The 12,477-nt window shown below is 41.5% G+C and overlaps 1 protein-coding gene across 1 annotated transcript; it reads right to left on the bottom strand.

Annotated features, from left to right (window-relative positions):
• Positions 1 to 7,778: 7,778 nt before the first annotated feature.
• Positions 7,779 to 9,522, bottom strand: LOC145503014 (substance-P receptor-like). Its single transcript, XM_081482436.1, has one exon. The coding sequence runs from the start codon at positions 9,181 to 9,183 to the stop codon at positions 8,197 to 8,199; it is 987 nt and encodes a 328-aa protein (XP_081338562.1). The 5' UTR covers positions 9,184 to 9,522; the 3' UTR covers positions 7,779 to 8,196.
• Between the last annotated feature and the right edge of the window lie 2,955 nt (positions 9,523 to 12,477).

The following is a 12,477-nucleotide window of genomic DNA, read 5'->3' as shown; positions in this document are numbered from 1 at the left end:
TCGTACCTGAGGCGGGCCTGAGGAGATGTGTAAACTGTACGGGTCACATTTAGTCCCGTAACAGAAGGCCGTTTGCCCTGTGGCGATAATGTTGTGCTTGCTTTAGACAGCAAAAATCTTTAGCCACATCGATTTAGGGCTTAGACGTGCAATGGACTGGACATTTCTAGCTGCTGTTGGCGTCATTTGCTTTTAACTTTGATGTAGCTAAAGACTTAGGAAAAAAAAATCTGTTGAAATCTGGATGTGCCATTCCGCGCTCGACAAAATTGAAGTACATCCAGGACATTGCTATTTGCGAGCAAAACATGGCCACGAGGAGAGAGAAGAACATGAGTTCAAGCGCTGATCGTGAGTAGAATTTCCTTGTTTTACCAATTTTAGGCGTTCTCGGCTTAGCTAAGTATCAGAACTGTCTGTGATTCGCTAGCGCGGAAGAAATTTATTTGCGTGGCTTCCGGGCGATAATTGACGTAACGACAACATGTTGAGTGTTCGCTTACTGCTAACTATGGCCTAGTTTGTTTGAATTTCAAACGATTCTCGATGTAGGAAGCTCTTGTTCAGTCCATTTAGGACGATGCAGGCCTTTAGAAAGCAATAGATTGGCTCTCCGCCGCGCTTTTGATATCTGTACGTTCGTGTTAATTTAGACTCCAATTTCATGTTAAAAGAGACAGGAGAGTTATTTGCTGCTATTTGAGCTACGATAAGCCTCGTGGAAAGCTAGCTCTAGGACAGAATTGTAGCAAGATTATCAGTGACAAGTCAAATTCTATGGCTATGTTTTTGCGAATCCGGTCAGATATTGAGATGAAATGTCACGTAACGGCTACTTTTTGGCTGAAATATAGAGGTAAATAACCGATTCCACTTCTCACCATGCTCTTGTTAGCGTGGCTGGCTAATTTAACCCACAGTAAAGACATAGTGAGGTCATTTAGGTGAAATCGCAGAGGTTAAGCCTGTCTAAATTAGTGCCGCGGCGAACCAAATGATCAATGTAAGCTCTAATTTAGCTTTGTTTGGCTCGTTCGACTCATTTGCAGCGACTTCAAAGGCTTGTATAGGCATGGTATGGACTCTATTAAGAGTACACGAGGTAGATAGCACTCTCGGTACGACATGGCCATATTTATGTACATTTTGTAACCGATTTTCCAAAAACATGCCCGCTATTTTGGTGCAAAGTCTTTAATACGGTTTTCATAAATTCAGACATATATTGACACAGAATGTCCTAAACTGCTCAGGGATAATATCCCTAGTTTGACTCTAAATGCTTTAGAAAAATCGACAGAAATTAGACACGCTCGGTTTTCGACCTTTCTGGGTCATGCAGTCTTGTACCCTTGAAATAATTATTTCAACGGAACAAGACTGGATGACCCAGAAAGGTCGAAAAATGAGCGTGTCTAATTACTGTCGATCTTTCTAAAACATCAGGAGTCAAACTAAGGTATTCCGTGATCATTTAGGACATTCTGGAAAACATTCAGATGTATAGATGCCACTATATTCAGTATCAACCCCCCTTAGCGGTCTGTACTAAAATGTCCCTGCCAAATGAACTATCCAAATAATAGTATTTGTTATATGTCAGCTTGTTTTGTAAATATTAGTGTGAAAACCAGCGTGAGTAAGAAACAGACTCTGAAACCTAATTTGTTTTGTGAATGGGTTTTGAGCAAAACAAGAATGTTCATTATCTCTTGAGTGACAACTACAACCAGCTAACCAATTTAGGCCGCTAAAACATGACTAGTTTATAACAAGCAAGAGTAGTTCTAACGTAAACTCCGTTGAGAACTTATTCACCCATGTTGCAAATTATCTCGTTGTTGTGATTTACCACCTAACCGTGTGTTGACTCCAGTTTTGTCTAGGTTGAAGTTTTTTGTTCCATCCAGTTACGTTGAAAACCTAAACAACATTCATTAAATTTACCAAATTTCTATACTAGTATTTTGTATATGTTTGCTTAGAATTTAGAAATTTATATAGTTTTGAACCAATTTGTAAAAGTTTCTTAACTAATTTAAAACTGTCTGATAGAATTGTCCATTAATCTCAATCTTATTCGTAATTCGTATTTCACTCTGCATGTATATTTGTATCGAGCACTCCAACGGTTGTGTGCATACACGTTTATTTTTCGTTTAATTTCGTTGTTGAAATATTGGCAATGGTAGTTTGAATATTTCAAGCCAAGACAGAATTTTTTTTCCAGCAAAGAAGTTATTAAAACAACGGAAATTAGAATTTGACTAAATTCGCCAACAAATAATTTTCAGTCCATTGAATTTTTTCCCACTCACAAATCGTTGTTAGGCTAGAATATGCTAGAAAGTGGATCCGACATAAAGTTCTGTATTTAAAACTCTATCCTGCAGAAACGTCCCCTGTAGCAACTTTTAATGTTGTTCCCCTTCAGGCTGTTTAAATGGAAAAAAAAGAAGTAAAATGAAAATTCTTACCCTTAATGTGAATGTCAAAGTTCCCAAATCTATCGCACAGACCTCGGTACGGCGAGAAATCTGCCGGCGTAAATATCACTAGAAGAATGAATAACCCAATTGCTATCTTGTTCATTGTTTCGCCTTAACAAGGTCACGATTTAATTTCACTGATGAGCATTAATTTTCTGCACTGCTTTAGTTTGACTTACACCCTGATCGAAATTACGTAGCATAAATTATACACATCATTTGTCAAAGTAAAAACAGAAATTTGAATTAAATCTTCTATTGTATTTAGAGAACGTTTTGTTTTGTAAAAATAGCAGGAATTATTTATGACTTTGGCTTCGTTCAAAAGTTATGAAACCAGCGCTGCTGGAACTAATTCTGAAGAATAGTCACAAATGGCGCACTTTATTGATGAATTTGTTAGAAACACTATATTCCGCTTAGACCTCCTCCGAAGATTATCAGGTCCGTCAGATTTGCATTTCTCAAAAAAACAAATAAACAAAACCAAAAAACAAAACAAAACAAAACAAAAACAAACAAACAAACAAACAAACAAAGAAAAACTAATAAATATTGCGGAACATTTTTTGGGGTTAATCTTGAGTCATTATTCACGAAATTTTGAAAGTAGGATTCTTTCAAATAAATTACATAAACTTGAATCATTAAAATTTTGGAGTAGTTTACTCTTGCATTGGATGTAGTAATGCTTTGGTCAGACATAAAGGATACAGTAAGGATACTCCAGATGAAACAGTGCAAAGAAAACAAGAAGAAACTGCATACTTGTATAGTCGTATACGAGAGTCAATGATGGGTTGGTTTACCTTCTAACCGGATGAGAATTGATTAAAGAGGAACAGGGCACGAGAGCACGTGAAGAACGTCTACGAGAGTCACGCATACGACTGGAGTTGGACAAGAAAGTGGTGCGATTAATTTAAGTGTTTTTAAGTCCTGGTCAAACGGCGTGACAACCGCCGCCAACTATCATGCACTGTCATCGACTATCACCATCATTCACTTTTAATTCCTTAATTGCCAAAAGCCACCACTTTTGCCTTGACCTTCACGCTGCTTGCTTTGAAAATAGACGCACGCCTGGCTTGCGTCACACCCTCCAGGGGCATGGGCCACCTACAAGAGTTTTCCAGAGGTCTCTGTCCTGGGCGTTCCTCTCGAGCTGACTGCAGCTCAGCCCCCAGTCTCCTGATGTCTGATTCAATTTTCCAACACCGCGAGTTCCGTGGTCGTCCACACTTCCTCTTGCTCTAAGGGTTCCGAGACAGAGCTTGCCTCGTGATGCTGGTTAGGGGTTTGCGGAGAATGCGGCCTATCCATCTCCAACGTCTCTTCAAGATCTTAGCATCATCAGGCACCTGGTTGGTTCTTTGCCACAAATCACTGTTGGACGTCATTCGTCCCTGCAAATAAAATCTTCGAGGGTGGGGAAGTACAAAATCTGAACCACTCACGAAAATCTCGAATATTCTCGCTTGGGTGAGACACAGGGAACGCAAGACGAAATTTGGTCAGATTAGCATGCAACAAGAATTGACAGAGAGCGATCGGAAGAGAGAGTTTGGGGCGGGTTGCGGGCTCGGATTTTCTCTCCAACGGACGAACGTCAAGTTTCTGAGCTTTTGATGTTTGCAGTTTGTAGGTGTCTAATGTAGTAGAGGGATTAGTCATATGTCGTCTCAGTTGGAACAATGGCCGACACATTTGTTGTCGCAAGTTGATAGTAGGTTGCCAGTCTCGACCGATTTCTCATTATGAGAATGAAATGAAAATTTTATAGGAGCTTCTAGTGTGAAGTCTAGGCCAGACATTTACCAATTCTCAATTGCGGGTAAGCTTTTTTCTTTTCTTTTTTTTTTTTTTGACATCAGAACTAGTCAATAGAAATCATGCTATGTTGAAAACGTTTGTTTATCACCCTCGCTTGATATGGATATTTTTTTGGTCGTTTGCGGGGAAACAAGGATCAGCCACCTTCACCGTACCCAACTATTTCATGCTAAGGGGCGCATAAGGCCTCAAGAACAAGGATCAGTATCGTGAATTATTTTTACGTGAACCTTTAGTTCGAGAGTAGCACTTTAAGAAAATGGGCAGGCCCCACCGTTTTAACGGTCAAAGTCTGACTTGAAGGTGGGGCTTTTTCTTTGATTTGTCAGATGTTCGCGCGAGTTGATGGTGTGATTTTTACCGGTTTCTACCCTCTTTTATCACGATAAGTGCATACTTTTATGGCTTGCTTTGTTCCCTTTATATCTTAATGTTTTCTTGTTAATTTGTTTTTGTAGAGGGTATGTCATCCGTTTGTTAATTGGCCGATGTTCAGAATTTTTGGATCCTGGATCGGATACCATCTCATGCATTTACAGTGAATTTTCGCTATGATAATCATGATCATTGCCTGTCTTGAGTTGTTATCTCAAACAGAAATTTACTACTCTAGTTTACTCTTGGATGTTATTGTTCAATCATTTATGGCTGATTATTTTTGATGTTTTTGTTATTTTTAATTTTTTCCCTTTTACATGGCCTTGCATTTACTGAGAACCCAGGAATGGACACTCGAAGCAAATACAAGTTACATCTGTCACCTAAGCACGAGGTGAAGAGAAAGCTCTAACTGTCATGAGCTTGGACATTGATATTCGTATTGGCAATGTCTGAGGCAAATCATCAGTAGGCCATTTACATTAAAAACGTTGAAAGAAGTTGAGCATGACCAAATCGTGTTTATCACGTTGTCTACAAAATAGATACATACAGTACATTGGATTTGTAAGTTGCTATTTTGGAAGAGTCATGGCGTATGAATCCTTCTTGATTTAGAAAATACAGCGAGTGAAATTCGAGTATTCAAGCTTTACACAAGTTTTTAGTGACAAAAAATTGCTTTGTTTCGAATTATTTAACTCTTTTCTTCGTAGGTTTCACTTCTTAGCTCTCGTGGCGTTAAACGATAAAATAACATCTGTCAACAAGCATTTTGTTGGCCAGTGATGCACCGATGTACTTCATGCACAACTTGAGATACCGTATGTATCTAAGAAAGAAAGTGGTGAAGTTAAGTTCAATTCCGGAAAGTTAAGATCGAATTCGAATATGTCAGAACCGGCAATAACCTTCCGTTCAGCCGTAGAGATTCCAAAAATGAGTTGTTCGGCACTGAAAATGGCGGTTTTCGATTACAAGACATCCACAGCTGTGACTTGGTCTGCGAAAAATTTAATGTGGATGTCTTTCGAGATTTCTTTCAGCATCGGAAGCTAGCAAACCTTCTATAAGTCATATTTCCATATCACCTTCAGAACACGGAGGCGTTTGCAGCTCGCTTAGCAGAATGCATATGAAACGCCTCCTGGAACACGCGAGGGTACACACAGTAAATTCGCAGGAAACGATAGCCATTTATTTACTTCTTTTAATATCCATTATCAACACATGTTAAAACTGCATGAGCCCACGTACGCACAGTCGCAGTTGGAATCAGAAACGTTGGTGGTTATCGTAGGGATAAACCATGTCTTTATTTTTAATCCGTTATGCACGTCATGTCATCAGCACCTATAAACAATATGTAATATATCAGGCAAAAACGACCGTATTTGACCACCTATCCAAACACCAAAAGAGAGTTAAAATAGACGCATAGCGGAGTATTTTTGACGAACTTCGAGGCCTTTTGGAAATGTGGTCAAACACTGTCTTGATTCTTTGATTTACATTTTCGATCGACACCAAAATTTAGGAGCAAGCGGAGAAATAAAATCGTAAAAATCTATGCTAATCAAGATCAGATATGCAAAACCGTCACCTGTTAATTACAAAATTAGGCATTTCTTGTACTGACTATTCTAGTATTTTATTTGACATTTAACTAAAACGAAAGCTTTTGTAGACAAGCTAGATGACACATTTACTAAGACTATTTGTAGTTTTTCTTCGAAAGTCGTAAAACAAGAAAACTAAAGTAGTCACTCCAGTGAACCAATTAAAACTCAAAGCCAAGACACGTAGCCGACTTAAAAGGCGGGTAAAGGTGTGCGAACGTGTCATGCTTGGTTTTAGCTTTATTTCTGATTGGATGACAAAGTTCCGCGAGGTTTTTGCCCCAGTAGTTGTCCGCTGAGTAATATCTCTCTATCTGTTATTACTCGGGCTTCCGTAGGAAAGCCCGAGTCATAAAATGCAAGCGTTTTGGGCGCCAAAAGAGGGTCATGGTTCCAGGTGTTCCATGCGTAGACCATAAAAACTGGGGATGAGAAACGCGGCATTGCTCGCTCTTCGTGACAGAATGCGGTGTTTTGCGAAGAAAGTTTTGGCAAGAATCGCGCCTTATACGTTCATCACACATACAAAGATGTCGATCGTTTTCAGAAAGGGTCGGTCCACGAATTATATTGCTTGAAAGGCAGCCAGGTAGGCAAAGTTCACGCTCAAAACGTTCTCGTGAGATAACAACTGAGCCGATTGCGGTATGAGTTCAATCTACGAAAACACTGGCAAAAAAATAGGCAGTCCCTTATAAATGAGAGTCTTTTTCATACTCCTGCCTTGATTCAATAAAAATATGTAGCTTGAATATTTCTTCATAAACTGCGTTAAGGGTCGCAAATTCTTGGAAGTTATCCGCAAAATACACAACTTGAAAGTTTATGCAAATTATGTGCAATGCAATTTAAGCCTAGTCACAGGACTGTTGTTTTCGCAAAGGAGTTTATCGTGATTCGTTTTGGCTCTGTCGAAAGGGATTATCCGCTCTCCAAAGGAGATATGACTCTTGAAAAGCGTTTAAGATCGCAACACGGCAAAGATGTTCCGCTACACAATTTACTCGGATCGTCACGACAAGTAAACAAACTTCGTACAATTTCTGCTAGCATGTACAAAGTAATCGCCATAAGTTGTTAAAAGACCTCGAAATTTTTTTTGCAAACAACTTCTCCATCAGTGCGTAGACAGCTGTGCTTCATTCTTGAATCAAAATAATTTAAACTCAAAACTTTCGATAGGATGAGGAGGACACACTCAACGAAGCAACTTGAATAGTAAATATCTAAGCGGACCTCTTGTGCTAAAAAATCCTGATTCTTTAATTTCCTTTCATTGTGTCCAATACGCGTTTTTGTAAAGTACGATTTGATACTGTGGTACAAAGCCCGAGTAAACGCGCTTAGAGCGTCTAGTTAGGATAGTGAAATGCTTCGCTGGGAAGCGCTCCTGGAGCACCCCTCCTTGTTGAAACGTTTTTCAACTAAGAGGCTAATCTCTTGCCAATGACACTGGTTAAACTACTGGTAATGAACAGCTGTAAACGAATGAGGGTACATGCCATGTCAGGTGTGTACCGCACTTGTTTTAGCGCGAGACTTTGTAAGATACTGCTATTGACAAATTCGACATAAACTTAATAGCACCCAATCACAGTGAGTATTTATGGTAAGGAGCGTTATTAGAAATGAAGTAAGACGAAAGCAAATTCGTCAAGAACAAACGGGCACTGGTATTTACACTTAAGCTTCCACCTAGGAGTACTTGGAAGAACCCACTTTGCATGAAGGACAAACTATATAACTTACGTTTTCGTTTCCAGCGTTTAGTTCTTTGTAGAACTCGCTTGGGTTGAAAAACAAACTATTATTTACATTTTGGCTTTTAGCAAAGCGTTCTTTGTGCAACTCCTTTGGAGTGAAGAACGAACTGTTATTTACACTCTGGCTTCCAACATGGATTTCAGTGTGGAACTCCCTCTGCTTCTTCTGGTGGTGGTTAAGGTCACTTGTCCTCGACCAGTGATTTCCTTTTGGCGACATAGGACCATGTTTTTAAAAGCTGCTTTCATCTTTCCGTTCAGACCAATATACAACCAAGGGTTTATGGCGCTGTTAGCCTGGCTGAACCAGTAGCAAATGTAGATAATTACATAAGGATCCCACATCGCCCCACGCCCACTCACGCCGAAGCTCACACCTTCGTCCATCTGATAGACGTGCACTGGAAGCCAGCAGAGTGCAAACACCACCACAATAATGATGAGCATTCGGATGACTTTCTTCTTGGGGATTTCCTGTTCTCGTTGATTTTCACTTACGTTATGATCCACGGGCACTTCATGGAACCACAGTTTTCGAGCAACTTGGGTGTACAGAACTGAGATGACAGCGAGGGGCAGGAGGAAGCCGACAGCAAAAAAGAAAGCATAGAAGGGCAAAATTAGAGATCCCTTAATTCGACACTTGCCTCGGATGAGCTTGAAAGCAACTGGTACGATTGACATCAAGGCCATGGATGAGATCCAAATAATTGGCGTAATGATCTTAGGCTTCCTGAACCAAATGCTCCGCCGGAAAGGATGCACAACAGCAAAGTATCGATCAAATGCTATTACAGTAAGGCAGAAAATGGAGGCGATCGTCGAGACATAAACAGCATAGTAGAGAAACCTGCAGCTAAAAACCTGAAGAAACTCAGAGCTTCCAGAGACATAAAAGTGAGTGATGCTGACAGGCATCTGAAACACAACAACCATCAAATCAGCCACCGCCATGTTAACAAACATGAAACTTGTCAGATTTCTTGTTCTTGGTTTCTTCCACACGATGTAGATCAGCAGTGTGTTACCAACCAAAGCTACGAGCATTGTTATCGCATAAAGCACGGTCAGAGACAGTACGATGGTATTATCGTCTGTCATGTTCTGTGAATTAAAACAAAACAAAAAATGTTTTCAAAGTGAAGGAACTTCTTAAAACTAAACGTTTTAAGGTCGAAAACACAAAAAAGTAATTTTTACGGTGGTTTTGAAATGTTGCGAGTATTTACTTGATCCCAGTGGTGGTGGATGTTTGCTATTCTCTTCGACACGGGTGGAGGGTGATGGTGGGAGGGGGTGGTTATTCACCTTCTTACCACAGGACCCTCGTTTCATTTCCGCTCGCTTCCTTGAAATATTGTTTACGATGTTAGCCTAATTAGCATAAGGCACCAGTTTCTTATCAAGCTACAAAGATATCATTTCTGAATATTGGAAGTACATGACATGATTGGCAGTAAGTTGAACCGATGTATTAAATACGTTTTTGTTTGAGAAGGTTTTAAATAATTAATATTTTACAGAGTACTTTGGGTAGAGAACATTTACCACCGAGATTTTCTGTAGTTTTTGAGAGCAAATACTTCCTTCAGTATCACAGCCAAGTAGTTAAACATTCACCAAACACTCGGTCTCGCAAGCTTTTTAAATGTTCCAGTACGTTTCATCTGAATATAATTCACTGTCTTTGGAAAGTCTATGCTAAGTAAAGAGATGTGAAGTGTGATGAAAGGCCTTTTAACGGGCTGCGACGAAAATGTTACAAATTATTTCGAATAACGAAACAGAAGCGCAGCTAACAGTGCTGTTCTTGATCCAAACTCTGCCACGACTGATCAGTAAACTAAAATTAAAGTTGAACTGTCATTAATTCGTAGATATGGAAGTAGCCACTGATTTCCCTTTCCCGGAGGCGTTTGAAACCGCCGCACAGATATATGAATAGCTTAAAATAACGGAATTCAATGGTGCATTTTGCAAAAAATTCAAACTTCTAATTGATAGATTTTCTTCATGTTTTCGCCAAACGTGGAAAATCGGTAGAGAAAATGATCCACCACAAGACAAATGGGGTCACCGAACGTTCAAGACCGTTAAATATCCAGGCAAAGCTATAGCAATGACCATCTTCCCTATCATTAATAAAGTGTATTGTCGTTTGTCTCACGATGTAGTCACTTGAGATGTAGATCGCGATGTTTCGACTGCTTACTGCTAGTCTTTTTCAGGCGATAAGGTCGACTGATTGCACGGTATCATTTATATCACAAAGGTCGGTTGTGATTGGTGCATTTCGATCCTCCTATTGTTCCATTGTTCCGGCGAGTAGCTGTTCCCTCAGAGGTCCGCTGTTGTGCCGTTGTCCTGTTGTTGTGTTTCTTGATCGTGGGTATCCATGCTTCAGGAATTTCAATTCCTCTATCCCTGTTGATGTTGTTAGGGTGAAGTCTGATGTGAATAGTTCCCTTGACCCTACGTGTGTACCAGTGAGGATCTCGATCAATAAACTTGACCTCATTCCAGATAGGATAATGGCCGGTCTCGTGGGTGTGTTCAGAAACGGCGGAGGTCTGGGTACGGGCGAGTCGTATATCCCTGTCGTGTGTATTGATCCTCTCCTGTATAGATCTCCCTGTTTCCCCGATGTAGACTTTGCCGCACTCACAGGGAATCCTGTAGACAACACCATCTTGTTTAGCCGGATTGACGGTGTCCTTTGGTCGCACTAAGTGTGACCGAAGTGTCGTGTCGGACTTAAAGACGGTGCGAATGCCTTGTTGTTCTAGGCAGCGGCGGAGAGACTCCGAAACTCCTTGGACATAAGGTAAACCGGCGGTGGATTTAAATTCTGCGACAGGCTCTCATCTTGGGGTTGTTCGTGCCTTTGTGATCTTCTCTACAAAAGAGGAGGGATATCCGTTAGAAACAAGTACAGATGACAGATGTTTCTTCTCTTCAGCGATTTCTGATGGTTTGGTCACGAGACGTTTAGCCCGGTCGTACAGACACTTCACAATACCGCGCTTTACTGACTGAGGGGTGGTGTGAATCATACGCTAGGTACTGATCAGTATCTGTTGGTTTCCCGTAGACACTGGTGCTAAGGCGGCCATCAGGTTCTTTGTAAACTGACGTGTCGAGAAAGGCGATCTTGTTGTTGTTCTCGATCTCCATGGTGAAACGGATTGATGGTTGTTGACTGTTCAGGTGTTGCAGGTAGACGTCAACTCTATCCCGATCCAGGATGGTGAAAGTGTCATCTACGTAGCGTTTCCAGATCTTAGGCTTGCAAGGTGCAAACTCTATTGCTTGTTCTTCAAATATCTCCATGTAGAGATTAGCAATAACCGCGGATACAGGGCTCCCCATGGCTGCGCCGTCTCGTTGTTCGTAAATCGATCCGTTGTACTGGAAGTACGTAGATCTTAATACGAAATCCAAGAGGTGCGCGATTTGAACTGGTGTAAGTGTCGTGCGGTCAGCCAGGCCTGCGTCGTTCTCCATTTTTTTGTAGCGCGGCTTGGACGGCGCCCTCGATCGGTACGTTGGTAAACAGCCTCCGCCTCCGATATGTGCCCACTTCGTTTCAGGGTTAGCAGCTTCTCAGATAGCTTCAGGGTCAAGCGGTCTGTCGGATCTTTGTAGAGCAGCTGGTGCGGTCCGGAATGAATTAGCGCTCACATTTTTGCGTGGTATTTGTCAGCGTCCAGGATTACGCTGGCGCGACCTTTATCGGCCGCAAGGACGGTGATGGAGTTGTCCTCTTTTAGGCCTTTAAGGGCCTCCTGCTGTTCCTTCGTGATGTTGGGCGTGGGTGGTTGTGCCTGTTGAAGGATGGTGTTGACGGATCTCCTGACTGTGTCTGCTCGCTCCGCATCTAGTAGCCTGACTGCTGACTCAATCTTGGCGATGATCTCGGTGGCTGGGACGCTCGTAGGAATCACGGCGAAATTTAGACCCTGAAACGGAGTGGGCACATATCGGAGGCGTTTTATAATAAGATCAGACCCCGACACAAACAACCACCTAGAATCTAAGGTTTGCCGAAGATCCACAAGGCCGACACACCGCTTAGGCCAATTGCGTCGTGTGTCAACACCTTTGCATACGACCTGTCTGCTTTCTTGGCTAACGTATTATCTCCCCTGGCAGGTGAATCGAGCTTCACAGTGAAGAACTCAACTGACTTCGCCTCCACCATCGCCAGTGAAGCGATCCAGGACCACGAAATCATGGTGTCTTTCGACGTAGAATCACTGTTTACCAACGTACCGATCGAGGGCACCGTCCAAGCCGCGCTACAAAAAAATGGAGAACGACGCAGGCCTGGCTGACCGCACGACACTTACACCAGTTCAAATCGCGCACCTCTTGGATTTCGTATTAAGATCTACG

Source organism: Orbicella franksi, chromosome 11, assembly GCF_964199315.1.
Source record: "Orbicella franksi chromosome 11, jaOrbFran1.1, whole genome shotgun sequence".
Classification (NCBI taxonomy): Eukaryota; Metazoa; Cnidaria; class Anthozoa; order Scleractinia; family Merulinidae; genus Orbicella; species Orbicella franksi.
Note: the sequence above shows the minus strand (reverse complement) of the source record. Positions and strands in the feature narration are given on the sequence as shown.

Bases quoted from the DNA above. Each gene is read 5' to 3' on its own strand.
- LOC145503014 (XM_081482436.1), bottom strand. From the start codon at position 9,183: ATGACAGACGATAATACCATCGTACTGTCTCTGACCGTGCTTTATGCG.